The 26,706-nt window shown below is 45.2% G+C and overlaps 2 protein-coding genes across 6 annotated transcripts in view; one reads left to right on the plus strand and one right to left on the minus strand.

Moving 5' to 3' along the window:
* Nucleotides 1–1,821, minus strand: part of LOC121938758 (band 4.1-like protein 3) — a 29,902-nt gene extending 28,081 nt beyond the window's left edge. The window contains exons 1-4 of one of the 3 annotated variants that reach the window (XM_088072230.1): nucleotides 1,766–1,821; nucleotides 1,244–1,341; nucleotides 274–352; nucleotides 18–197 (exon numbers count right to left, since the gene is read on the minus strand). In XM_088072230.1, the coding sequence (XP_087928356.1) occupies nucleotides 18–197; nucleotides 274–342 (249 nt within the window). In that variant the 5' untranslated portion in view covers nucleotides 343–352; nucleotides 1,244–1,341; nucleotides 1,766–1,821. The remainder of the gene's footprint in view (nucleotides 1–17; nucleotides 198–273; nucleotides 353–1,243; nucleotides 1,342–1,765) is intronic. The other 2 variants (XM_088072231.1, XM_088072232.1) reach the window with 2 other exon arrangements.
* A 2,956-nt stretch (nucleotides 1,822–4,777) lies between these two features.
* Nucleotides 4,778–26,706, plus strand: part of LOC121949346 (piezo-type mechanosensitive ion channel component 2-like) — a 39,844-nt gene continuing 17,915 nt past the window's right edge. The window contains exons 1-23 of one of the 3 annotated variants that reach the window (XM_088072229.1): nucleotides 4,792–5,535; nucleotides 10,263–10,361; nucleotides 10,735–10,842; nucleotides 10,929–10,971; nucleotides 12,959–13,079; nucleotides 13,999–14,200; nucleotides 15,054–15,267; nucleotides 15,368–15,515; nucleotides 15,610–15,783; nucleotides 15,956–16,070; nucleotides 16,350–16,750; nucleotides 17,243–17,360; nucleotides 17,723–17,970; nucleotides 18,162–18,310; nucleotides 18,871–18,949; nucleotides 19,088–19,182; nucleotides 19,292–19,482; nucleotides 19,573–19,730; nucleotides 20,596–20,772; nucleotides 20,852–20,965; nucleotides 24,544–24,744; nucleotides 24,820–25,024; nucleotides 25,756–25,857. In XM_088072229.1, coding sequence (XP_087928355.1) covers nucleotides 5,427–5,535; nucleotides 10,263–10,361; nucleotides 10,735–10,842; nucleotides 10,929–10,971; nucleotides 12,959–13,079; nucleotides 13,999–14,200; nucleotides 15,054–15,267; nucleotides 15,368–15,515; nucleotides 15,610–15,783; nucleotides 15,956–16,070; nucleotides 16,350–16,750; nucleotides 17,243–17,360; nucleotides 17,723–17,970; nucleotides 18,162–18,310; nucleotides 18,871–18,949; nucleotides 19,088–19,182; nucleotides 19,292–19,482; nucleotides 19,573–19,730; nucleotides 20,596–20,772; nucleotides 20,852–20,965; nucleotides 24,544–24,744; nucleotides 24,820–25,024; nucleotides 25,756–25,857 — 3,571 coding nt within the window. In that variant the 5' untranslated portion in view covers nucleotides 4,792–5,426. Of the gene's footprint in view, nucleotides 5,536–10,262; nucleotides 10,362–10,734; nucleotides 10,843–10,928; nucleotides 10,972–12,958; nucleotides 13,080–13,998; nucleotides 14,201–15,053; nucleotides 15,268–15,367; nucleotides 15,516–15,609; nucleotides 15,784–15,955; nucleotides 16,071–16,349; nucleotides 16,751–17,242; nucleotides 17,361–17,722; nucleotides 17,971–18,161; nucleotides 18,311–18,870; nucleotides 18,950–19,087; nucleotides 19,183–19,291; nucleotides 19,731–20,595; nucleotides 20,773–20,851; nucleotides 20,966–24,543; nucleotides 24,745–24,819; nucleotides 25,025–25,755; nucleotides 25,858–26,706 lie in introns of all 3 variants that reach the window. The other 2 variants (XR_015775411.1, XM_088072228.1) reach the window with 2 other exon arrangements.

Here is a 26,706-nt window from a genome sequence, read left to right on the forward strand (position 1 = left end):
CCTGTCCCCCGTCTCACCTCCACAGTGCAGGTGAACAGCGAGCCGTCCAGCAGGGTTACTTTGGTCTGCATGGTCCTGAAGCTCAGCGGGTTTCTGGCCGGAGAGCGTGCGAGCCTGCTATTGGACGACAGGTGACTCGCTGAGTCCTCGCCCAATGAGCTGTGAGCTTGGCTGTGGGACAGCCGGCCCTCCCCGCCCTGAGGATGCAGGAAGTGATGTCATGTATGTCACCCATCAGTAATCCTGCTTTTTCCTGGTGGGCTTTCATTTTACCTGTTTAGGTGTGGAGTGGGCAGCAGCTTCAGGGAATGACTCCTCTGGCTCACCTGGCTCTGTCGTCATGGTGATTCACCTGAGAGAGGGGGACAACACGCAGAGTGACGACCGTCAGCAGATTAACCTTCGGAGGACACGCCCACCGATGTTTAAAACAGACGGACCGACAGGTGAGACTGAGGACCTGGAACGCTGTGCCACGACCACACTGGAGACACCGCCAAAACACACCACAGGTACACTGCACACGTGTCAGAGCGTCACAGGTACACTGCACACGTGTCAGAGCGTCACAGGTACACTGCACAGGTGTCAGACCAAATAATCCTAACAATGTTCTTCATCACAATGTATTATTATAATAATGTGTTTGTGGATTTAAATATACAGAACTGTTTACAGTTATTTTTTCCTTCAAATTCTTCTTCTTCTTCTTCTTCTTCTTCTTCTTCTTATTATTATTATTATTATTATCATTCTCATTCCTACTGCCTACAGATTCAAACATTTCTTTCTAACCCTAACTGCACATAAGCATGAGATAGTGTTTAGGCTGTATTCTAAAGTGTTACTGATATCACATTATTGCTGTGGTCATTATTATTATTATTATTATTATTATTATTATTATTATTATTATTATTATTGTTTTGTTGTTCTCTGTGTAGAAATATTGAATCAGTGTCACTGAGGTGATGCGGTAGTTTTGCCGGTCGGAGTGTTTGAGTCTTTGTCGTCCTGCAGCAGGAAACACCCCGCTGTTACACACACACACACACACACACACACACACACACACACACTGCAGTGTGATGTAGCAGAAATGATGCTCTCTCTCTCTCGCTCTCTATCGCTCTCTCTCTCTGATGATCGATAACTGCCTGATAATCAGATCTGTCGGTGATATATTGGTCATCTATCAGTGATCAATAAGTCGTCTGTAAATAAGCCAGCAGCAGATCTTTACCTGTCCTCGTGCAGGACGTTCGCCCTCTTCCTCCCGGTAACCGACAGGCTTTTTTTTTTTTTAACGTCACCGCTCCGTACACTCAGCGCGCGGCGGACCTGTGACGTCATGACGCAGGGCGCTGAGACAGCTGTTTGTTTTCCCGGTGTTTGTTTATTTGTGACTTATATCAAATATTTATCATCACAGTGGATTCTGGTCCGGAACTCAGACTGTCAGTGAGTCAGAGCTCAACACACACACACATCATTCACATGCTCAGCATTCACAACAAATAAAACAACAACAACAACAAATAAAACAACAACAATTATAACAATACTATTAGTAGCAGTACTAATAATAATATTCAGAATAATACATTAACAATATCGGTTCAAATGATGTGCTGATTTATGAATATGTTCAAAAACAAGTTTTAACATTTTAAGATTTACTTAAGTATACACGCAGACTGCAGTGAGGTTATGAATACTACTATGCTGCTGTGTGTGTGTGTGTGTGTGTGTGTGTGTTACTCACCAGTGAGTTGGAGACAGGCAGGAAACGATCAATGCCAACAGACAAGGGAAGAGATGAAAACATCAAGTTAATGTTTTTTTATACACACACACACACACACACACACACACACACACACATATTTATATATATATATATATATAATTTATACTTTATTAACTCTCTTTATCATGTATCATTATTTATATCAACAGCTACCATTAAATTTAATTTAACACTTATTCTCATTTTTTAAAATTTACTATTACTTATTGCACACACATTAGGGTCACACAGTAATCACCATTTAATTGAATTTATTCTCAATAATTAGGATTTATCATCTCTGATTATTATTTGTTGGCTCTCCGTCTGTCAGTTGACTTTATGATTTGGGACTCTAACTGGTTAAAATGGTCTGTAAAATCTGTTCCCAACTTGAGCTCTGGTTCATAAAACAAACATGTTAAACAACAAGTTAAGGTCATGTGACATGATGAGCGACGGAGACGGAGGACCAGCAGCCTTCAGGGCCTCCGTACTTTCACAAAAATATCAAACAATCGTCACTGAAACCGCGTTACATGTCTGATCTATGCAGACTGTGACTGACCCTGTTTACACACTGAGGAAGAGGAGGGAGGTGAAGAAGAGGAGGAGGGTGTGAGAGGGTGATGATGATGATGATGATGATGGAGAGCAATCAGACGACATGAAACAGCGACATCATGGCAGCAGCTCAGGCTCACATGATGATGAAGAAGACGTGTTTTACCTGTGCAGGTGTTCAGGTGTCCTGGGCCGATGATGATCAAGGTCTCGTGGTCCTGCTGGTCTCTGGTCTCAGGTCCTGCTGTTCTGGTCTCAGGTCCCTGGTCCCTGGTCTCTGGTCTCTGTCAGGCTGTTGTCTGGATGGATTAGTGGTTTGTACTCGCCACATCAGGCCCCGCCCACACAGATTAACCCCCCCCCTCAGGCTGGGGGCGGTGCCTGCAGTGTTCAGTGTCACCATGGTGACCTCACAGGATATTATGGTCTGTAAGTGGGCCGCGGTTGCTCAGCAGGAGAAGCATGAAACAGAACTTAGTTGCTGTGTATTTATCGATGTATTGATTGATTTTCTGCGCTGTCAGTTTAAACCTGTGTTTGTTTACGCTGTGCTCTAATTGGACCAATCAGATTCTGAGCTGCTGCAGATACAAACAACCCCTGTGAGGTGACACATTTGTGGTGGTTTTGGTGTTTTTTAGGTTTTTGGTGTTGGGTTTTTTGGTGTTTTTGGTGTTTTTGGGTGTTTATTGGTGTTGTTTTTTTATGGTTTGTGATGGTTTTGGTGGTTTTGATGGTTTTTGATGGTTTTTGTGGTTTTGGTGGTTTTGATGGTTTTTGATGTTTTTGCTGTTCTCAGGTGTCGTCCTCCCTCAGATGTGACGATGTTGTAAAAAGCTGCAGTAATCTGACTCAGCTGTTTCACATCACGACTCAGCATTTCTCTGTGAAAAGTGAAAATACAAACTCAACTTGCTTCAGTTCAAAAGTTTAACTTTTTACACTTTGGATTTAAAAACTTTTATTTTTCAGCAGACTGAAAACATTCAACAGGACTTCATCCAAACGTGTATTTATATAAACTATACATATATTGTAAATAATATCCCAATATATAAACTCAGTGTGTACATGTACATATATTGTATATAATATCTGGTGTATCCAGAGTGTCTTCAGAGTTTTGTCTCCCTCTGCTGCTCACTGTCTTCAGCTGCATTTACTAAATATTCACTAAATGTTCACCAAATATTAGAAAAAAAACAGTACAAAAATAAAAAAAATATTCAAAAGAAAAAGTTAAAAGGTATTCACTAAATATAATTTAAAAAACAAAACCTGTAAAAAAACATAGTAAATATTAAATCCAAATATGACAGTTCGAAATTGTTCACTAAATATCATTAAAAAACAAACACTAAAGTAAAAAAAAGCTCAGTAAATATAAAGGCAAAATGAAAAGCTGCAAAAAATATTCACTAAATATAATTAAAAAAATGGAAAACACTCAGTAAAAATATGTATGAAAACAACTGCAAAAATTTACACTAAATAGTGTTGTTTTTTGAAAGTAAAAATACTACTAAATATAATGAAAACAGAAATAAAAACTTTCAAATGAATATTTAAAAAAAGAAAAAAACCTGTTTAAATATAAACTAAAAAACCCTAAACAAATCCAAACAGTATAAAGTGTCTTTAATGTGGGGACAGATGTGGAGACATTTAGTTTGTGATATTAATACATAAATAAATAATAATAAATTTATGGTATTTTTACCTTCAGCTCTGAACTGATGCTGATCTGATGATGTTTGTGTCAAATCCAACAGATCTGAGATCAAAGGACAAAATGTCTCAGAGGTCTGAGGCTGCAGCTGAAGACAGTGAACAGCAGAGGGAGACAAACTGTAGACAGAGACAAACTGTAGACTGAGACAAACTGTAGACGGAGACAAACTGTAGACTGAGACAAACTGTAGACTGAGACAAACTGTAGACGGAGACAAACTGTAGACTGAGACAAACTGGAGACGGAGACAAACTGTAGACGGAGACAAACTGTAGACTGAGGCAAACTGTAGACGGAGACAAACTCTGGCTACACTGAGTATACTCGCTACGGACTGTGCATATGCAGTACATGTACAGTGTGTAGCATGTACTGTTATCTGTCTGTCTGTCTACATGTGTGTGTTTGTGTGTGTGTGCTTGCGTTCTTATTTATTGCATTAATTGTGATTTGACATTATTATTGATAAATATTGATAAATAATGTGTTCTTGTTTATAAATAATTTGTTGTTGATGAATATTGATAAATAATTTGATGTTCTCAATAAATATTGATAAATACTTTGATGTTGATAGTAAATATTGAAAAATAATTTGTTGATCTTGATAAATATTGATAAATACTTTGTTTTGTTGTTTTTCAGATATTTTGTGGAGGGGTGTGGTCTGTGTGAGTCGCTCTGCTCCTCCTCCTCTGATTGGCCGAGGCAGCTGTCAGTCAGCCCGGGGCTGCAGAGAGTCAGCGTGTTTTTCTTCTTCTTCAGTCCGCCGAGAAGAAAAGAAAGAAGTTCAGACACTTCAGTTTGTTTCTGCAGGAAAAGAGAGGAGGAGAAGAAGAAGGAGAAGAAGAAGAAAAAAGAAGAAGAAGAAGAAAAAAGAAGAAGAAGAAGAAAAAAAAGACAAACTGATGGATTTTTGTTTTTAACTAAATTTAACTTCAGAGAAAGAGACACTCAGCAACTGTCTTTATACCTGTCTCTCTGTCTGTCTCTGTCTCTCTTACTGTCTCTCTGTCTTTGACTGTCTCTTTCTGTCTCTCTCCCCGTCTCTCTCTCTCTGTTTCTCTGCCTGTCTGTCTCTCTCTCTCTTACTCTCTCTCTGTCTGTCTCTCTGTCTTTTACTGTCTTTTCTCTCTGTCTGTCTCTCTCTTTGTCTCTCTTTCTGTCTCTTCTCTGTCTGTCTCTCTGTGTCCTGGTGGAGGACAGAGGATGTCACTGGTTAGTATCTCTGTCCTCAGCTGGACCCGGATCTCCTGCAGTGAGAATACAGAGCTCTGATGACCTGCTGAGGACCCTTATCAGATCAGCAGACCTGGATCTGTAGAACTGGATTAGATCTGGATGAAAGTGGATCCAGGTCCAGGTGGACTGGTGCACGGGTTCAGGATGCCCTCAGAGCTGGCTGTAGGTGTGGTCTTCAGGGTCGTGCTGCCCCTCACTCTAACTGGAGGTAAGACCCCAACATCTCAATGGTCTCGCTGGTTGTCCTGGTGTTTTGGGGGAGGTAGGGGAGATCGGAGTCTGCGGGTCCCTGTTTTGGCGTTGATGACATCACTCTTCAGTCAGAGTAGACGAATATCTGTTTCTCAGGGCCGACACAGAGTATTAGTACTTAATGAGAACAATAACTGATTTTTGGAACTGATCTGCGTTACAATAAATACGAGTATAATTTATTTTATTTATTTATAATTTGGAATAAAACAAACTACAACAAAAAACTTAGTTTGAATGTTTTTAGCAGAAGTTTCATCAAAACTGAAACTTTCAACATCAAATAAATAGAAATATCTCCCTGAGGTTTCATAGAGTAAAAGTTCCTCCTACGCTGATACTTTCAGCTTTTTCATTGATGAAGTTTATCTGCGATCTTTAAATTGAACGCAGATAAAGATAATCTTGAAAATGAAAAATATCTGCTTCAATAATCAGCTGACAGTATATCAGTGTTTCTGCGTTTGTTTAGTTTCAGTCTTGTTTTCACAGCGTCAGAGTCACGATATCCGAACGTCAGATATTACACCGCCGTGACATCACGGCCTGGTGGCCTCACGGAAAACAAGAGAAATATTCAAACTCAGTGTCGATGGTTTCATCGTCTTCGCTCTAGCAGTAAAAAACATGTCACTTTGTGATGTCGTCCGATTGATGGTGTTTGTCCTGTCACATAGGCCGTCTTCACAAAGACCTCTCGGTGTGGATCCTCTCAGAGCTGCCAACTGAGTCAAACTGTCCAACAACCAGTGCCAGATCAGGACACTTTCACGAGACAATCAGAAGACATTCGCAGACTGACTCAGAGCAGCAGAAAACAGAAACTGTGACCTCAGGAAGTGAGGAAGTGTGGCTGACCTGGTTGTTAGGTGTGATGCAGTCTTTATCAGGTGTGATTGGTTGTTGCAGACAGTCTGTTATAGGAGTGATTGGTTGTCTCAGACAGTCTCTAATTAGGTGTGATTGGTTGTCACAGACAATCTGTAATTAGGTGGTATTGGTTGTCACAGACAGTCTGTTATTAGGTAGGATTAGTCGTCACAGACAGTCTGTTAGGAGGTGTGATGGTTGTCATAGACAGTCTTTTATTCGATGTGATTGCTAGTTACAGACAGTATGTTATTAGGTGTGACTGGTTGTCACAGACAGTCTGTTATTCGGTGTGATTGCTAGTTACAGACAGTATGTTATTAGGTGTGATTGGTTGTCACAGACAGTCTGTTATTAAGTATGATTGGTTGTCACAGACAGTCTGTAATTAGGTGTGATTGGTTGTCACAGACAGTATGTTATTAGGTGTGACTGGTTGTCACAGACAGTCTGTTATTCGGTGTGATTGCTAGTTACAGACAGTATGTTATCAGGTGTGATTGGTTGTTGCAGACAGTCTGTTATAGGAGTGATTGGTTGTCTCAGACAGTCTGTAATTAGGTGGTATTGGTTGTCACAGACAGTCTGTTATTAGGTGGTATTGGTTGTCACAGACAGTCTGTTATTAGGTAGGATTGGTCGTCACAGACAGTCTGTTAGGAGGTGTGATGGTTGTCACAGACAGTCTGTTATTCGGTGTGATTGCTAGTTACAGACAGTATGTTATTATGTGTGATTGGTTGTCACAGACAGTCTGTAATTAGGTGTGATTGGTTGTCACAGACAGTATGTTATTAGGTGGTATTGGTTGTCACAGACAGTCTGTTATTAGGTGGTATTGGTTGTCACAGACAGTCTGTTATTAGGTAGGATTGGTCGTCACAGACAGTCTGTTAGGAGGTGTGATGGTTGTCACAGACAGTCTGTTATTCGGTGTGATTGCTAGTTACAGACAGTATGTTATGTGTGATTGGTTGTCACAGACAGTCTGTAATTAGGTGTGATTGGTTGTCACAGACAGTATGTTATTAGGTGTGATTGTTTGTCACAGACAGTCTGTTATTGGGTATGATTGGTCGTCACAGACACTGTTATTAGGTGTGATTGGTTGTCACAGACAGTCTGTTATTAAGTATGATTGGTTGTCACAGACAGTCTGTAATTAGGTGTGATTGGTTGTCACAGACAGTATGTTATTAGGTGTGACTGGTTGTCACAGACAGTCTGTTATTCGGTGTGATTGCTAGTTACAGACAGTATGTTATCAGGTGTGATTGGTTGTTGCAGACAGTCTGTTATAGGAGTGATTGGTTGTCTCAGACAGTCTGTAATTAGGTGGTATTGGTTGTCACAGACAGTCTGTTATTAGGTGGTATTGGTTGTCACAGACAGTCTGTTATTAGGTAGGATTGGTCGTCACAGACAGTCTGTTAGGAGGTGTGATGGTTGTCACAGACAGTCTGTTATTCGGTGTGATTGCTAGTTACAGACAGTATGTTATTATGTGTGATTGGTTGACACAGACAGTCTGTAATTAGGTGTGATTGGTTGTCACAGACAGTATGTTATTAGGTGGTATTGGTTGTCACAGACAGTCTGTTATTAGGTGGTATTGGTTGTCACAGACAGTCTGTTATTAGGTAGGATTGGTCGTCACAGACAGTCTGTTAGGAGGTGTGATGGTTGTCACAGACAGTCTGTTATTCGGTGTGATTGCTAGTTACAGACAGTATGTTATGTGTGATTGGTTGTCACAGACAGTCTGTAATTAGGTGTGATTGGTTGTCACAGACAGTATGTTATTAGGTGTGATTGGTTGTCACAGACAGTCTGTTATTGGGTATGATTGGTCGTCACAGACACTGTTATTAGGTGTGATTGGTTGTCACAGACAGTCTGTTATTAGGTATGATTGGTCATCACAGACACTGTTATTAGGTGTGATTGGTTGTCACAGACAGCCTGTTATTCGGTGTGATTGCTAGTTACAGACAGTATGTTATTAGGTGTGATTGGTTGTCACAGACAGTCTGTTATTAAGTATGATTGGTCGTCACAGACACTCTGTTATTAGGTGTGATTGGTTGTCACAGACAGTCGGTTAGTAGTTGAGACTGGCTGTCACAGACAGGTTCTTTAATGAGATGGGGACACCAAGAAAACATTAAGTGAACTGGGTCTCATGAGGAGGTCTTTGTCCTCCATGGACAGAGTCGGTTAAGAACCACAGCTGATTGGTAGAAAAGTGGTAAGAGAGGGAAGGGGGCGGGAATTAGGGACGTCTCCGCATAGCGTTGTGAAATGAGACCATCCAGCTGACTCGTCTGTCCTGTCTCTTCATTAACCTCCTCATTTCTGTTGCGGGTGATTGAGCGCGGCGACAGCTCTGTGGGGATCGGAGGGTCGTCAGTTCACATGTCAGAAACATCTCGATCCATCAGTGATCATTTTATAACCTCCTCACGTCTCTCAGCCTCACAGTCTGTGCAGATCTCAGGTTACATCTGTGATCATCTGCTCGAGTCTTTCTGTCACAGGGTGTTTACATTCTGTTAGCACATTAGCCTGTTAGCATGTTAGGCTGTCAATAATAATAATAATAATAATTATAATAGTAACAAAAATAATAATTTTATTTCTGTAGCACCTTGAAAGACATAGTTTATTATGTGTTTTAACAACAAGGCAAAGCAGACGTGAGAGTGGTTTCTTTTAGACGTAACAAAACAATGAGAGCCAAACGATTCTGCAGAACTGAGGCCGGACAAAAGAGACAAACTGCTGGAAGAATATCAGCGGGAAACATAACAGAATAACAGATATTACACGGTATAAAACACCCCCAAAACTTTAGAAAGAAATTTCAGACATGAAGTCACTGACTCTGCAGCCAGCGAGTTGCTGGGAGCACATTTCAGATTTCATCCAGGTTCAGTTTTTAGGTGGATTTTCCCTTTAAAGCTGCTCCACATTCCTCAGAGAGGGGGAGGGGTATGTGTATGTGTACCGCTAACCACACACACACACACACACACACACACACACACACACACACACACACACACACACACACACACACACACACAGCCAGATGTTGTTACCTGAAAAAGTGGAACCAATCTGTGTGTGTCGGGGGAGGGGAAGTTAAATAGGGGGGCGCAGGCTTCCTGTGTGTGTGTGTGTGTGTGTGTGTGTGTGTGTGTGTGTGTGTGTGTGTTGGGGGGTGTTTCTGAAGCGGTCTGAAACATCAGAGTGACTTTATTCACGCGTGTAACATGTTCACAGATTCAATGAGGGATCAGAAATACTCGTCTCTCCGATAGTGAAGCTGACGGATTTTTAGATTAACCCTTTCTGAACTGTAGGGCATTCTGAGCATGCTCCGTAGTCCCCACTCTGAAATAGTCAACATTTTTTACCATTATTTGCCAGAAGACTTTTAAAGAAAGGAAAGATGCCAAAGGGAAGAAAATATAATTACCAAAAGCCTTTAAATCGCAAGAAAAAAATGGGGGAAAAATCAACAAAAATGAGAACAAAGAAATGTCCAAACATTTGTAAATATCACCCAAAAATTAGACAAAAAAAGGCCAAAAATCAGCAACATTTTCAAATAAAATTTAGTGTCAGTGGGAACAAAGCTGGAGATTTAAACACGTCGACTGAAATGATTCTAAGTTTAACCTCCGACAGTCACACACACACACACACACACACACACACACACACACACACACACACACAGATGTGTTGACGTATTGATTGACTGATGTACTGATGAATGTACTGATGTATTGATCGGTGTGTTGACAGCCTGTGTGTTGCGGTATGACGGGTTCTCTCTGGTCTACGTCCTCCTGCTGCTGCTGCTGCCACTGCTGTCCGACCCTACGGCCTCCCCCGCTTCCTCAGGTACCAATACTGATCAATACTGACCAGCACAGATTAATACTGATCAATACTCATTAGTGTTCCCCACAGGAATAAATAAAGTATCTGTTCACCAGAAATCAGTTAATGTGAGATAATCAATATTAAATATACACCAATAATCAGTTAATGGGAGATAATCAATATAATTAAATATATATCAATAATCAGTAATGACTTAACGGGAGATGATAAAGCGACAGCGGTGTGGGTGACGGGGTAAAAACTCGTCCTCGTGTGGCGGCAGGATGCGTGGGGTTTGGGGTCGTTTCCTGGACGACGCTTCAGAGGAAACGCAGAGAATAGATTTCATGACTCATCATGTGACATCACTTCCGGTGTCTTTGTCTCCTAGGTAGCGCGTGTCGCTGTGTGACGGCCGTCTGCGTCTCCAGTTTCCTCTTCCTGTTACTGCAGTCCTTCTTCCAGCTGACCACAGCCAGCCTGCAGCCTGAGTCCAACTGTGAGACACTCTGTTCCTCTGTCTGTCACTATGAGGACACTCTGTCCATCTGTTTGTGTGTCTCTCACCTGTCTTTCTCTCTGTAGGTACGTCGTGGCAAAAGGCTCTCGGTCAGCTCGGCCTGGTGAGGTAAGAAAGACGAATGGACAGACAGACAGAGCGACAGATAGACAGGTGTCTTAATAGAGACAGACAGAGGGACAGATAGAGACACAGACAGGTTTTTCTGTCTCAGCAGTGAAATCTTCAGTGTCTCTGTGTCAGTTCAGAGTCAGCTGGAAATGCTCGGTGGGACAAAAGACACCGGCGCAGAGACAGCAGGTCTTCAGCCTGTCTCTTCGTCTCTGTGTCTCTGTGGTGGTTATCATCAGACCCTGGATGAAGGGAGGAGACACTCTGTGCTGCCTGTCAGCTGGTGGTGGACAGTGCTTGATGATGCTGAATTCTGAGATCAGAGGACAGTGCTCTCTGGAGTGTCAGCAGCTCAGCGCTGACTTGCTGCGTTCTCCTCGTTTCTTGAAAAGTTAGCTGAATAACTCGTGTCTGCTCGCCGCTGACTTGCTGCGTTCTCGTTTCTTGAAAAGTTAGCTGAATAACTCGTGTCTGCTCGGCACTGACTTGCTGCGTTCTCCTCATTTCTTGAAAAGTTAGCTGAATAACTCGTGTCTGCTCGGCGCTGACTTGCTGCGTTCTCGTTTCTTGGAAAGTTAGCTGAATAACTCGTGTCTGCTTGGCGCTGACTTGCTGCGTTCTCCTCGTTTCTTGAAAAGTTAGCTGAATAACTCGGGTCTGCTCGGCGCTGACTTGTCAGGTCTTTTTCTCGATGGCAGCCGGTGTAGGTCACAGGTTGATCAGCGAGTTTTTTTCCCTGTCAACACTCGTTTCTGTGCACCTCGTTTTCAGGGTGTGAGATAGGACTGTGATAAACATTCGCGGAGGAACACCCAATCAATCAATCAATCTCTCCTCTAAGTATAAATATAAACATCAGTCTGATAAACGTCAGGAGACACTCCAAGCTCCACGCTGTCCCGCAGACTTTTTCTCCGGCCGACTCACCCTGAACACGACAGTCCCGCCCTCAGCGGTACTGCTCTCTGATTGGCTGCTGATTCTGGTCGCTTAGCAGCTTAAGACACAACCTGCTGCCGTGCTTATGACAGTCGGCATGAAGCGGATACACGAGCAGACCGGCCGACCGGACGGTTAAAGACGGTTAAAGGCACAATGTGTACGGCCCCAACATGTGAAGCAGTGCATCCTGGGACACACACACACACAGCTGTGTCTGTTCCCAGTTAAACTTTACTGACTCACATCAAAGACAAACAGGCTGCAGACATGTGGTTCACCCTGAGTGTGTGTGTGTGTGTGTGTGTGTGTGTGTGTGTGTGTGTGTGTGTGTGTGTATGTGTGTGTGTGTGTCAGTGTCAGCAGTGGGAGGTCAGACAGGAGTCTCTCTGTCTGGACTACATGGCTCTGTAAACACCTACACACAAACACACACACACACACACACACACACACACACACACACAAACACACACACACACACACACACACACACACACACAGTCTAAATGATTAAAACTAGGTTTTGGGTTACATTTTTCTTCTGAACATCTGAAACTGAACTCAAATCGTCACAAAAGAAACTTTCCATTTATATATAAAACTGTAATTTTATATATATGTACATATATTTAAATAAATTACAATTATTCAGTTCTTGTTGTTACTAATAATTGATTTGTTTTTGTTAATTTGTAATATAATGCAATAAAAAATAACATGACATTATATAATATAAATAACGCTACTTGATGTAGTTTTTGTTGCTTATTTGAAATGTTTTCTGTGTTTTTTTAAACAAAGGTAAATTGATTTCTTTTGTCATGTTTTATTTGCTTTTAAATGTTTATTCATTCATTTGTTGTTTTTTTTCTATTATTCTTTCTGTTTGATGTTGAAACATTTTTTATGATATTTAAAACAGTAAAAAATGATGTTATTGTATCATAATGAATAAATGAAGAGTCTGTGTGACCGATTAACCTGTCTGTTTCTCGGTCTGTCTGTCTCTCTCTCTGTCTTTCTGTCTCTCTGTTGTCGTCAGTCTGACAGGAAGTGATGCGGGTTCAGCAGTGAGACAGGTATGTCCAGATGTTGGTGTGCTTGTCATTGGTCTGCTGACCTGGAGGCTGATCACGAGGCTAAACATCGTCACGCACACACAGGTAACATGCACACACACACACACACACACACACACACGCACGCGCACTAATGAAGCAGGTGTAACCTCGTTAAGTCGTCTCCTCTTGTTTCTTAACGAGGTTTCCTGTCTATTTGTGCGTAACTCAGTAAGCTATTTATTAAAAGTAACCTCATTATGTGACATCATCAGGACACACACACACACACACACACACACACACACACACACACACACACAGACAAACACATACACACACACACACACACACACACACACACATAATGATCAGGTTTCAGCTTCAATCAGTTTATTGGCTCAACTGTCCGAGTCTGTTTGTTAACATGAAACCAGACCAGCAGACAGCAGCACCACCCCAAGCCTACTCCTCCTCCTCTTCCTCCTCTTCCTCCTCCTCCTCTGGTCTGTTAGCTCCAGCTGGAGGACGCTGATGTCCACAGGTGGACAGACATATAGTCTCAGAGCCTATTTGTACTTAGAGCTGCTTCTCGTGACAAAATTCTTCGTACATTTTTTAGAATTGTGACATTTTCTAAGAACTTCAAAGTTGAGACTTGATCCTGCTTAAGTACAAATTTTGTGTCTTCAGAGAAAAACTGTGAGGACGTCAAGAGTCTCTGAATCAGAGGAGAAAATGGCACAAAGACAAAGAGGAGAAATGTTGTCCGGACTCTGGATCACAGAGGGTTAACCGGACGCTGCAGATTAGATCAGATACCACCCAACGCAGTGAAAGTACTATACCTGAAATACCACCCAATGCAGCAACAGTACCATACCTGAAATACTACCCAACGCAGTAACAGTACTACTCTTGAAATTCAGTGACAACGACACTCAGGTGTTTGTCCTCAGAGCAGCAGAGTGATGTCACTAACGGTTCAGTGATGTCAGCAGCTGCTCCTCTCTCTTTGTTTCAGCCTCAGCAGGAGGCGCAGCAGCCGGAGGAGCTGATGTTTGAGGAGTACTCTGTGCTCGGAGACGAGGAGGAGGAGGGTGAAGACAGCAGAAACAGGATTCTGGTTGAACTGGAGTTATTGGTTTGTAAAACCAGGCAGATGGTGGGAGGAATGACGAGCACTGGAGGGAAAATCCTGCTGACTATTCTACTGGGACTCACAGGTAACCAGTACAGTACTCACAGCTGACCAGTAGAGTACTCACAGCTGACCAGTACAGTACTCACAGCTGACCAGTACAATACTCACAGCTGACCAGTACAGTACTCACAGCTGACCAGTACAGTACTCACAGCTGACCAGTACAGTACTCACAGCTGACCAGTACAATACTCACAGCTGACAGTACAATACTTATAGGTAGCCAGTACAATACTTACAGGTAACCAGTACAATCATCCCAAACTAATAGTTTCAGATTCAGGTCGGTGTAGGGGAGGAGTTTCAAACCGGTAAACGTAATAAGTTCCCTACAGATGTAATGTCAGCTGCCTAATACAAGCCGAATATGAGATCTTCCACAGATGTAATAACTTTCACATTTGCTGGGATTTGTTATGTTTGAGGGAAGATGACAATCTTCAGCTTTCCAAATTGTAATAACTTCCCACAAATGTAATATGAAAATGAAATCTGACATCTGTTGTTTGTTTATTTACTCATCCACCTGCCAATGGGCTCAAGTCAGCTCATCAGAAAATATAAGGGTTTGAACACAGCAGCACCCTGAATACATTATTAAAGACATACAGAAACGTGAAGGGTTAACGGGTCCACCTTCTCCTGGTCAGTAACAGTTATTACGTCTGCAAGAGGAAGCTCATATTTTAACACATTACGAGCTGCAGATTCGTATCACACCAGCAGCTGTTACAAGCAGGTGCTGCTTTTTGAAGAGACAGTCATAACTCCTCCTCTTCCTCCTCCTCCTCTCCTGCTGCTGCTCTTCCACCCATCCTCTCTCCTTCTCCACTCATCCTCCTATCTCTTGTCCTCCCCTCCTCCTCCCTCTGCAGGCATCATGTTCCCCTCCCTCTCCTCCCTCCCCTACCTGCTCTGTTTCCAGGTATTGTGTACCTGGTGGGCATGGTCAGGTCGAGTCCCGCCCCTCCTCTTCAGGTCAGTGTCAGTGATGTCACTGCTCTACAGCTCCTCCCACTTCCTGCTCCTGTACTGCTACCAGCTACCCTCCCTGCAGGAGGCGTGGCCTCCCAACCGCACCTCCGCCAGGTAACACTCCTCCGCCGATGGTCCCACTGGACCGAGCCAGTTCTGCATATAATTGATTTCTTGACTGACTGACTTATTGATTGATTGGCTCTGTGTGCAGCGTGTTTGGCCTGGTGTCGGTGGTGTCGGCAGACTGCAGCGCCCCCTGGAGGCTGCAGCTGAACGCCGAATTGCGCTGGTTTCACATCAGCAGCACTCTGATGCTGCTGCTGCTCTACAACACGGTGGCCAGTCTGTGGAGGAACCAGGTGACCATGACATCATATGGCATGTCACGATGCAAAAAGATGCAGTCAGATTCCTCTGCTGTGGTTGGCTGATAGCTGTCACATGTCTCTGCAGGTGATTGATGGTGGGGGGGGGCGTGGCCTAGAAAAGGCAGAGTCAGCGATCAGCAGGAGCTGTGACATCATCACCACCACCAGCAACCTGAGTGATGAAGTCAGCGGCAACCTGACGGCCGAGAGAAGGCGAGAGCTGTGGAGGAGAGCGCACGATCACCCCGAACGCAGAGACGTAAGACACAAAACGTCTTCATTATTAATTCATTATTGATTCATTATTGATTGACTATGGATTCCTTATTGCTTGATTATTGCTTGATTTTTGATTGATTATTGATCAGGTCTCCACTGATCATCAGATTTCAGTGAACTCATGTTGCATTTGTCTCTGCGTCCGTCTCTAGGCTCTGACATCATCCACCAATGAAAGTCTGTCTGAATCTTTTGCCCTGGCCACTCAGAGCACAGCCCTCGGATTGGATGTTTCCTCCACGCCTCATTACTCTCTCAGCCAATCAGGTGAGATCCTAAATATGAGCACATCTGTTGAGTCATGCTGTGTTTCATTGGTCGATCAATGTGATCAGCACTTCCTCCTCTGGTTGACCTCCTGTCGTTTACCTCCTCTGGTTGACCTCCTGTCGTTTACCTCCTCTGATTGACCTCCTCTGGTTGACCTCCTCACTGAGGTGAATTGGTTGAGGTGGGTCCTTGGAGGGTCATTGGGTGGAGGTTTAGGGTTTGGCTTGTCGTCCTCGTACGTTGACTCTTGTTCTGTTGACTGTGTTTGATCTGCAGACACTTTGGAGACATGTGTGTTTGACGGAGATGGATGGGAGGACGAGGAGAAGGAGGAGCAGAAGGAAGCGGCAGCGAGGAGGCGGGTTGAGGACGGTGCCAGTGCTGCCTCCATGGCATTCAGCTTCTTGCTCAAACAGAGTTACATCTGCGCCCTGATGGCCATGATGGCGTGGCCCATCACATACGTGTCCTGGCTGACATGTGTCCTGCTGTTGTGGTCATGTGTCCTCTGGATGATGCGAGAGCGCCGGCGCTACACGCTGATGTCATCGCCCTGGCTGGTGGCCTATGGCAACCTGCTGGTCATCCTGCAGTACGTGTACAGCTTCCCTTCCATCCAGGAAGTCCCGGGACTGTTCCCAAAAAAAGACGAGCCCTGCAGAGAGCTCGCCTCAAAGGTGCTGCAGAAAACACTGAAAGAACTGATACTACTAATACTACTACTACTACTGATACTACTGATACTAGTACTACTGATGCTACTAATACTACTGATACTACTAATACTACTAATACTAGTGATACTACTACTGATACTACCACTACTAGTACTATTAATACTGACTACTACTTCTACTGATACTAGTAATACTAGTGATACTACTACTACTACTACTAATACTACTAATACTGCTGATACTACTACTGATACAACTAATACTAGTGATACTACTAAAACTACTACTGGTGCTACCACTACTGATACTATTTGATACTATTATTACTGATACACCGACTGATACAACTACTACTAAATACTACTAAATACTACTTCTGATAGTACTACAGATACTACTCGTACTGATAATACTATTACTTTTACTACTTCTACCAGTACTACCACTGATTTCGACTGTTGACTGTTGACTGTGGTCTGTTTGTGGTTTCAGTTGTTGTGTCTGCTGACCTTCTGGCTGCTGCTGCGTCAGGCACTGACTGAGAGGACAGACAGACAGAGGGACAGACAGGAAGACATACAGCTGTCTACCATCACTGTCCACATCAAGGGTAAGACAGCTGTCTCACTGACCAGTCCTCTTCTGTCCCCCTGTCTTACTGACCAAACCCCCTCCATCCCCTTGTCTCACTGACTAGTCCCCATCTGTCCCCCTGTCTCACTGACCAGTCCTTGTCTGTCCCTCTGTATCACTGACCAGACCCCGTCTGTCCCCCTGTGTCACTGACCAATCCCCATCTGTCCCCCTGTCTCACTGACCAGTCCCCGTCTGTCCCCCCGTGTCACTGACCAGTCCCCATCTGTCCTTCTGTCTCACTGACCAGTCCTTGTCTGTCCCCCATCTCACTGACCAGTTCCTGTCCGTCCCCCTGTCTCCCCTCTGTGCCTGACTCTGTTGTTTTGTGTCCTTCAGAGGAGCAGAGTGTGGAGGAAGCTCTGCAGGAGAAGAAGGAGGAGGTGTCGTATGAGGAGGTCCTGCTCCTCCAGAGAGGAGGCGGGGTTCAGATGGAGGCTCTGGTTGCTGTGGTTACCAGGATGTTTGTTAAATACTGGATCTACGTCTGTGGAACAATGTTCTTCTTCGTTAGTTTCGAAGGAAAAATTGTCCTTTACAAAGTCATCTACATGGTCATGTTTCTCTGCTGCGTGGCCCTCTACCAGGTAATACTGCAAGTACTAGTACAGTATATAATGCCGTTATCTCTGCAGCGTCACTAATGCCTCCAGTAAGCTGACATCCTGTTAAGGTTTATGTACCTGTCTGTCTCACTGTCTCTCTACCTGTCTGTGTGACTGTCTCTCTACCTGCCTGTCTCACTGTCTCTCTACCTGTCTTTGTCCCTTCCCTGTAGTTAAACTACGAACGTTGGCGTTCCTTGCTCAGGGGTTTCTGGGTAGCCGTGGTGGTTTACTCCATGCTTGTTCTCATCCTGATCTACACCTTCCAGTTCCCCTCGTCCCCCCAAACCTGGAGCTACTACACTGGACTAAGCACTCACAGGTACTCACAGGTTACACACAGGTACTAAAAGGTACACACAGGTACACACAGTTACTCATAGGTATACACAGGTACTCACAGGTGCACACAGGTACTAAAAGGTACACACAGGTACTCACAGATACATACAGATACACACAGTTCTGTTTCTAATACCTCTCCTCTACTGTCTCTAATCTCTGCTGTCTCTGCTTCCTCTAATATCTGCTGTCTCTGCTGTCTCTAATCTCTGATGTTTCTGCTTCCTCTTACATCTGATGTCTCTGCTGTCTCTGCAGTCTCTAATATCTTTGCTTCCTCTAACATCTGCTGTCTCAGCTGTCTCTAATCTCCACTGCCTCTTCTGTCTCCAATCTCTGCTGTCTCTAATATCTTTGTTGTCTCTACTGTCTCTGCTGTCTCTAATAACTCTGCTTCCTCTAATATCTGTGGTCTCTGCTTCCTCTGCTGTCTTTAATATCTGCTGTCTCTGCTGTCTCTAATCTCTGATGTTTCTGCTTCCTCTTACATCTGATGTCTCTGCTGTCTCTGCAGTCTGTAACGAGTCTGTGTCTCTGCAGGTTGGAGGATGTTGGTCTGGAGAAATTCTCGGTTCCTGTCCTTTTCACCAGGATCTTCATCCCTGCTGCGTTCCTTTTGGTACTCCTCACACGTTTCTGCAGAACAGTCCAACTGTCTTTGTTTGTCCTCTCTGGACACTTTGTAAACCTTAACTTGTTTTTGTTGCTCGTCTTCTTTGGACAGTTTGTAAATGCTTTCTCTTGATGTTGTCTTCAGGTGTGCATCGTCCACCTGCATTACTTTCATGAGCCCTTCTTGCAACTTACAGACCTAAAGACAGTGGTGGACACTCACAACAGCACAATCACCAGGTTACACAGCTCACTGATCAGTTGTCCAATCAGAGAATCTGTCCGTCCAATCACAGCTAGACAGAGGAGCATCTGTTCCACTGAGGCTCATCTGTTTTTGTCTATGCAGACTGGTCCACTCTGATGGCAGCTTGTATGACCTGTCGCTGGGAGAAGCTCCTCATCTTCTTCTGCAGGAGGACAGGAGCGGAGGACAGAGGGACAGAGAGGAGGAGACAGAGGACAGGTGGATGAAAGAGGAGACGGAGGACGAGTACCCCTGCACATTTGAGAGGGAAACCCTGTCTGACCACCTGAAAGGTAAACACACTGCACCTTCATCATCATCACCACCATCATCATCACAGCGTCTCAGTCTTCTGCTGTCTCCTGGGCTGTCCTCGTCCTCAGTGCTCGTCTCCTGGAGGTTGGTGGTGGATCGTCTATCGGTCCTTTTCCTGCGTCTCCTCCTGTCCCTGCAGCGCCTACAGCACTTCCTCTGGTGGCTCCTGGAACTGCATATTGTCAAGATTGTCTCCTCCTACATCATCTGGGTCTCTGTCAAGGAGGTCTGTCTCTTTGTCTGTCCCTCTGTCCTGTCTCTGTCTTATAATTGTCTCCGGAAAGGAGGTCTGTCTTTCTGTCCATCTTTCTGTCCTGTCTCTGTCTCTAAACTGTCTCTGTGGAATGATCAAGCTGTCTGTCCCTCTGTCTCTGATTTGTCTTTCTCTTGGACCTGTCTCTGACTTGTCCTTCTGCTGGACCTGTCTCTGACTTTTCTGTTAGAACTCTGCCTGCTAAAGGGGTCAGCATCAATCAAATAAATATTGTTATTATTATTATTATTATTAGTAATAATAGTTAATGTGTGTGTGTGTGTGTTTTTGTGTGTGTGTGTGTGTGTGTGTGTGTGTGTGTGTGTGTGTGTGTGTGTGTTTGGGTTTGTGTTTGTGTGTGTGTTTATGTGTGTGTGTGTTTGCGCGCGTGTGTGTGTGTGTGTGTTTATGTGTGTGTGTGTGTGTGTGTGTGTGTGTGTGTGTGTGTGTGTGTGTGTGTGTGTGTGTGTGTGTGTTTGTGTGTGTGTGTGTGTTTATGTGTGTGTGTGTGTGTGTGTGTGTGTGTTTATGTGTGTGTGTGTGTGTGTGTGTTTGTGTGTGTGTGTGTGTGTGTGTTTATGTGTGTGTGTGTGTGTGTGTGTGTGTGTGTGTGTGTGTGTGTGTGTGTGTGTGTGTGTGTCTGTGTGTGTGATGTAGAGGTGCTCGGTTTAAGGTTAGGGTTACAGGTTTCTGATGATTGTCTTCCCATGTCTGCTGAGGACGAGCCCGAAAGAGAAGGTTCCACTGCACTCCTTATTGTCCTCTGTGTTTGTCCTCTGTCCCTGACCTGTCTGTCTATTTGCAGGTGTAGGTCTCTGACCTGTCTGTCTCTCTGCAGGTGTGTGTCTTTAACCTGCTCTTCGTGCTGTGCGTGAGCGTGGCTCTGCCCTGCAGGAAGTGGCGCCCCTTGCTGGCGGGCGTTTGCACCGTGTGGACCTGCGTGGTGACCGTCTGTAAGATGTTGTACCAGCTCAGCGTCGTCCAGCCAATCAGATACTCCTCCAACTGCACCATGGTAACCATGGCAACATTGTCACACCTGTCTGTCTGTCCTCAGGACGTGTGACTGACCCTCCACACCTGTCTCTCTGTAGCCAGGCAACTCCAGCACCGACCTGTCCCGCTCAGTGTTGTACTCCGGCCCAGTTGACCCCGCCCAGTGGGTGGGGCTCCGAAAGACGGACGGAAAACTGCTCGACTACCTGAGGGTAAGGAGTGACATCACGGTGACATGACAGCTCTGATACCTTAGAATCAGAATCAGAATCAGAATCAGAAAAGATTTATTGCCAGGTATAGTTAACACAATACGAGGAATTTGTTCTGGTGGTTTGGTGCAACATAAATATAGAAAAAAAGAAAACAGATAAAATAGAAGATACAAATATAAAATATAACAATATAAAAGGTAAAAGTCTAGTATTGATATTTACATTGAAATTCACATTTATACAGGTTTGAGTGCAACTTTATGGTGTGGATGTGCCGCATGACCAGCAGCAGTGCCGGTGATGCGCATTAATGAACGCGGTAATGTAACGTACAGTCTATGAGGAGAGTGCGTCAGTGGGGGACCTGGGCCTTGTTTATGAGGCCGATGGCAGACAGGAAGAAACTGTTCTTGTGGCGTGAGGTTCTGGTCTTGATGGACCGAAGCCTCCTGCCAGAGGGGAGTGATTGAAAGAGTTTGTGTCCAGGGTGGGAGGGATCGGCCACAATCTTACCTGCACGCCTCAGAGTCCTGGAGGCGTACAGGTCCTGGAGGGAAGGCAGACTGCGGCCGATGACCTTCTCAGCAGAGCGGATGATACGCTGCAGCCTGCACTTGTCCTTGGCAGTAGCTGCAGCGTACCAGATGGTGATGGAGGAGGTGAGGATGGACTCGATGATGGAGGTGTAGAAGTGCACCATCATCTTCACTGGCAGGTTGAACTTCCTCAGCTGCCGCAGGAAGTACATCCTCTGTTGGGCTTTTTTAGTAAGAGAGCTGATGTTCAGCTCCCACTTGAGGTCCTGGGTAATGATGGTGCCCAGGAAGCAGAAGGACTCCACCGTGACCACCGGAGAGTCCCTCAGGGTGATGGGGGTGAGTGGGGCTGTGCTCCCTCTGAAGTCTACTATCATCTCCACTGTCTTTAGAGCGTTGAGCTCCAGATTGTTCAACACCAGGACACCAGACGGTCTGTCTCCCTCCTGTAGGCGGACTCATCTCCATCAGAGATGAGCCCGATGAGGGTCGTGTCGTCCGCGAACTTCAGGAGCTTGACAGACTGGTGACTGGAGGTGCAGCTGTTGGTGTACAGGGAGAATAGCAGAGGGGAAAGAACACAGCCCTGAGGGGATCCAGTGCTGATAGTCCGGGAGTCAGAGATGTGTTTTCCCAGCTTTACATGCTGCCTCCTGTCAGACAGGAAGTCTGTGATCCACCTGCAAGTGGAGTCTGGCACGTTCAGCTGGGAGAGCTTGTCCTGCAGGAGAGCTGGGATGATTGTGTTGAAGGTAGAGCTGAAATCCACAAACAGGATCCTGGCATAGGATCCTGGGGAGTCCAGGTGCTGGAGGATGAAATGCAAGGCCAAGTTAACTGCATCATCTACAGACCTGTTGGCTCTGTAGGCAAACTGTAGGGGGTCCAGGTGTGAGTCAGTAATGTCTTTGATGTGTGGAAGCATGAGGCGCTCAAATGACTTCATAACCACAGAGGTCAAGGCGACGGGTCTGTAGTCATTGAGACCTGTTGTCCTCAGCTTCTTGTGAACAGGGATGATTGTGGAGGCCTTGAAGCAGGACGGTACGTGGCATGTCTCCAGTGAGGTGTTGAAAATGTCTGTGAACACTGGAGACAGCTGATCAGCACAGTGCTTCAGGGTGGATGGAGAGACAGAGTCCGGCCCACTTGCTTTGCGGGGGTTGTGCCTCTTGAACAGTCTGTTGACATCCTTCTCCTGGATGGAGAAAGGTGTCACTGGGGGGGAGGGGGAGGATGAGTTGGGAGCTTCTGAGGTGGGCAGCTGTGGTGAAGCTCCTGCTGAGATGGGGGAGGTGCAGGTGGAGGGTTGTGGCTGGTCAGAGGTGTGATGGGGGATGGAGTCAGGACTGTCCCATTGTCTTTCAAATCTACAGTAAAACTCATTCAGGCTGTTGGCCAGACGCAAGTCATTGGCAGCTTGTGGGGCTCTGGGTTTGTAGTTGGTTATCTGCCTGAGCCCCCTCCACACAGAGGCAGTGTCACCGGCTGAGAACTGGTGTTGGAGTTTCTCAGAGTACAAACGTTTAGCTCTTCTCACTTCCTTGCTAAACGCATACTTTACCTCTCTGAAACCGTCTCTGTTCCCACTCCTGAAAGCTGCCTCTTTGTCTGACCTGAGCTGTCTGAGTTTTGCTGTGAACCAGGGCTTGTCATTGTTATAACTCACCCTGGTCCGTGTTAGGGTTAGGGTTAGGGTTAGGGTTAGGGTTAGGGTTACAGCTGTCCTCACAGAAGCTGATGTAGGACGTCACAGCATCTGTAAACTCATCCAGAGTTTTGGTAGCAGTCCGGAAAACATCCCAGTCAGTGCAGTCCAAACACGCCTGGAGATTCTCCACTGCTCCACTGGTCCACTGTTTTGATTCCCTCACAACAGGTTTACAGAGCTTCAGTTTCTGCCTGTATGTAGGAATCAGATGGACCATCACGTGGTCCGAGAGTCCCAGTGCAGCACGGGGGACGGCGTGATAGGCACCGCTTAATGTGGTGTAACAGTGATCCAAAATGTTCTCCTCTCTGGTCAGACATTTGATTAACTGTCTGTATTTAGGGAGTTCATGTGAGAGGTTACCTTTATTAAAGTCACCAAGCACAATGACAAAAGAGTCCGGGTAGGTCCGCTCCACACAGAGAATCTGGTCAGCGAGCGTGCAAGAAGCGTCGTGCACGTTAGCCGACGGTGGGATGTAAACACCAACCAGAATGAATGAAGCGAACTCACGGGGGGAATAAAAAGGTTTGCAGTTGATAATAAAAGATTCCAGATGAGGAGAGCAGTGCTGAAGGATCACTGTCACGTCGTTACACCAGCCACTGTTCGTGTAAAAACAGATACCGCCACCTTTCATCTTGCCGGACAGCTCCGTGTGGCGATCCGCTCTGAGGAGTTGGAATCCTGCCAGCTGCAGCGCAGAGTCCGGTGTCGTTCCACACAGCCACGTCTCCGTGAGGCACAGAACAGAAGATGAAGAGAAGTCTCTGTTCTTCCCCAACAGTAGCTGAAGTTCGTCCAGTTTATTTCCCAGTGAGCGCATGTTGGAGAGAAACATCCCAGGTAAAGGTGTGCGACGTCCGCGCTTACGGAGATGCACAAGCGCACCGGCGTGTCTCCCTCTCCTCCGGCGCTTCACTGCATGAGCCAAAGTGAGTGCACCTTTGACCAGAATGTCCAATAAATCCACAGAAGGCGCAATAAACTCCGGGAAAAAATCATCAGGGGTTGAGGCCCTGATGTTCATGAGCTCTTCTCTGGTGTAGGAGCTCTTAGAGAACTGGCAAAACACAGAATTAACAAACAAAACAAGACAAAACAGTGCGCACCAACACACCGAGGCAGCCATCTGTGGCACCATCTTTGTTGCTAACCTACCCAACCATCATGCTTAGCTAACTTAGCATCAGGATAACCTGCCTAAGCATTATGCTAAACTATCTATGCATCGTGCTAACCTGTTAGCTCTGATACTTTAGCAACATGATAACCTACCTTAGCGTGATGCTAAGCTAACTTAGCATCATGCTAACCTGTCTCCACAGTATAACCTGATGATGTTGGGAATGTTAGCCTTTGAGGTGACCGTCTACAGACACCAGGAGCTCTACCGTCTCCACCGTAACGAAGTCCCGCCCCCCACCAGAACACTGTTTCATGACATCACTAGGCGTCACCTTGACGACGGCGTGCTGAGCTGCATTAAGTACCTCCTGAACTATTTCTTCTACAAGTTTGGACTGGAGGTGAGACGCATTCTCAGGAGCTTAGCAATAAGCTAACGTCTTCCCGTTAACAGATATTTCCTCCCTGCTCCTCAGACCTGCTTCCTGTTGGCTGTCAATGTGATTGGTCAGCGGATGGATCTGTTTGCTGTAGGCCATGCCTTCGGCCTCATCACCGTCCTATCACGGCGCAACAGGAAGCACATGGCCTCGGTGTGGTCCAGGTACTGCTACTTCCTGTCAGGGCTGTTGTGTTTCCAGTACGTGCTGTGTATCGGACTCCCTCCTGCTACCTGCACAGGTACTACACGCTCACCTGTACAGACTCACCTGTAAACATTCACCTGCACACACTCACCTGTACACACTCACCCCTCACACTCACCTGTACACACACACTTGCACACATTCACCTGCACACACTCACCTGTACACACTCACCTGTAAACATTCACCTGTACACACTTACCTGTACACACTCACCTGCACACACTCACCTGTACACACTCACCTCTCACACTCACCTGTACACACTCACCTGTACACATTCACCTGCACACACTCACCTGTACACACTCACCTGCACACACTCACCTGTACACACTCACCCCTCACACTCACCTGTACACACTCACCTGCACACACTCACCTACACACATTCACCTGCACACACTCACCTGCTCACATTCACCTGCACACACTCACCTGTACACACTCACCTGCACACATTCACCTGCACACACTCACCCCTCACACTCACTTGTACACACTCACCTGCACACATTCACCTGCACACACTCACCTGTACACACTCACCTGCACACACTCACCTGCACCTGCACACATTCACCTGTGCACACCCACCTGCACACATTCACCTATACAAAGTTTTTCTTAACAGGGAAAATTTTTACTTTTCCATCACATCTGTGAAGTTGAAGACGTCGTGAATCACAACATTTCGTGTTAAATCTTCGGTGAAACACGCTCGTTGTGAATTAAAATTTGATGAAGTTCCGGTTGTGTTCTCAGATTATCCATGGAGACCGCCGTCTGCCAACATGGACTCCAATGTGGTGAAGTGGCTCTTCCTCCCTGATCACCTGACACCACCAAACCCGCTCTTCCTCCTCTGTGAGATCGTCCTCCTCTTCATTGTTCAGCTTCATCAACACTTTGAGCTTTTACAGCTGCTCATTCAAAATCAGAAATCTTCAAACATACAAACATAACCCAGACAGTTAGGATGATTAACCTTTTACAGCCCGCTTTATTGCACACATTCACATCACTCTGTGCACAAAAGCAAGCTTTAGAAAGTATTATACTTTAATATGATTTCCTACTTTTATTGAATTTATTTTTTAACCAACATCAGTCCGAATCGTAAATATCAAATATTCATTAATTTTCAGAATTCAAATGACAGATGGTCCCTTAGGGTTAAAAACAAACACCTGTGAAAGAACAAATAATGTCTGCACACTAGTGCACGGTCCCATAAGAATTTATTCGATTACATCTACATGTGTGACGTTTCCTCAGACATGTTAATAACAAACAGTCCCTAAGGGTTAAGGTAGGACAAAGGATGAGGTCTGCAGGTCTGGTCTGTCCCCCTGGAGACACCGCTTTGTATCGTCTCTCTCTCACTGAACCATTTGGTGTCTTGATGCTGATGCAGCGTCAACGTCTTTTTTTGTCAGAAAAGTATCTGCGATGCGTCCGATGAACCACAAGTTTACTGCTAAGCTTTTATTGATGATCAGCACTCTGTCTTTAGAGTCCTCCGTCCTCATTTTATTTCTGAGTGCTCCTCAGAGATTTGTTTCTGTCCAAGTGAGGCTCGTCCTGCTTCACTTGGCCCTGTCTCGAGATTAGTCTTCAGAAACAAAGTTTTCAATGCAGAATTGGCACAGCTCGGGATGAGACCGCCTCCAAATGATGTCCCGTCTTTCTGAGGTGTGACTGGTTGGTGTCACT

This window comes from Plectropomus leopardus, chromosome 21 (assembly GCF_026936395.1).
Source record: "Plectropomus leopardus strain MGB_pleo_1.0 chromosome 21, ASM2693639v1, whole genome shotgun sequence".
Classification (NCBI taxonomy): domain Eukaryota; kingdom Metazoa; phylum Chordata; class Actinopteri; order Perciformes; family Serranidae; genus Plectropomus; species Plectropomus leopardus.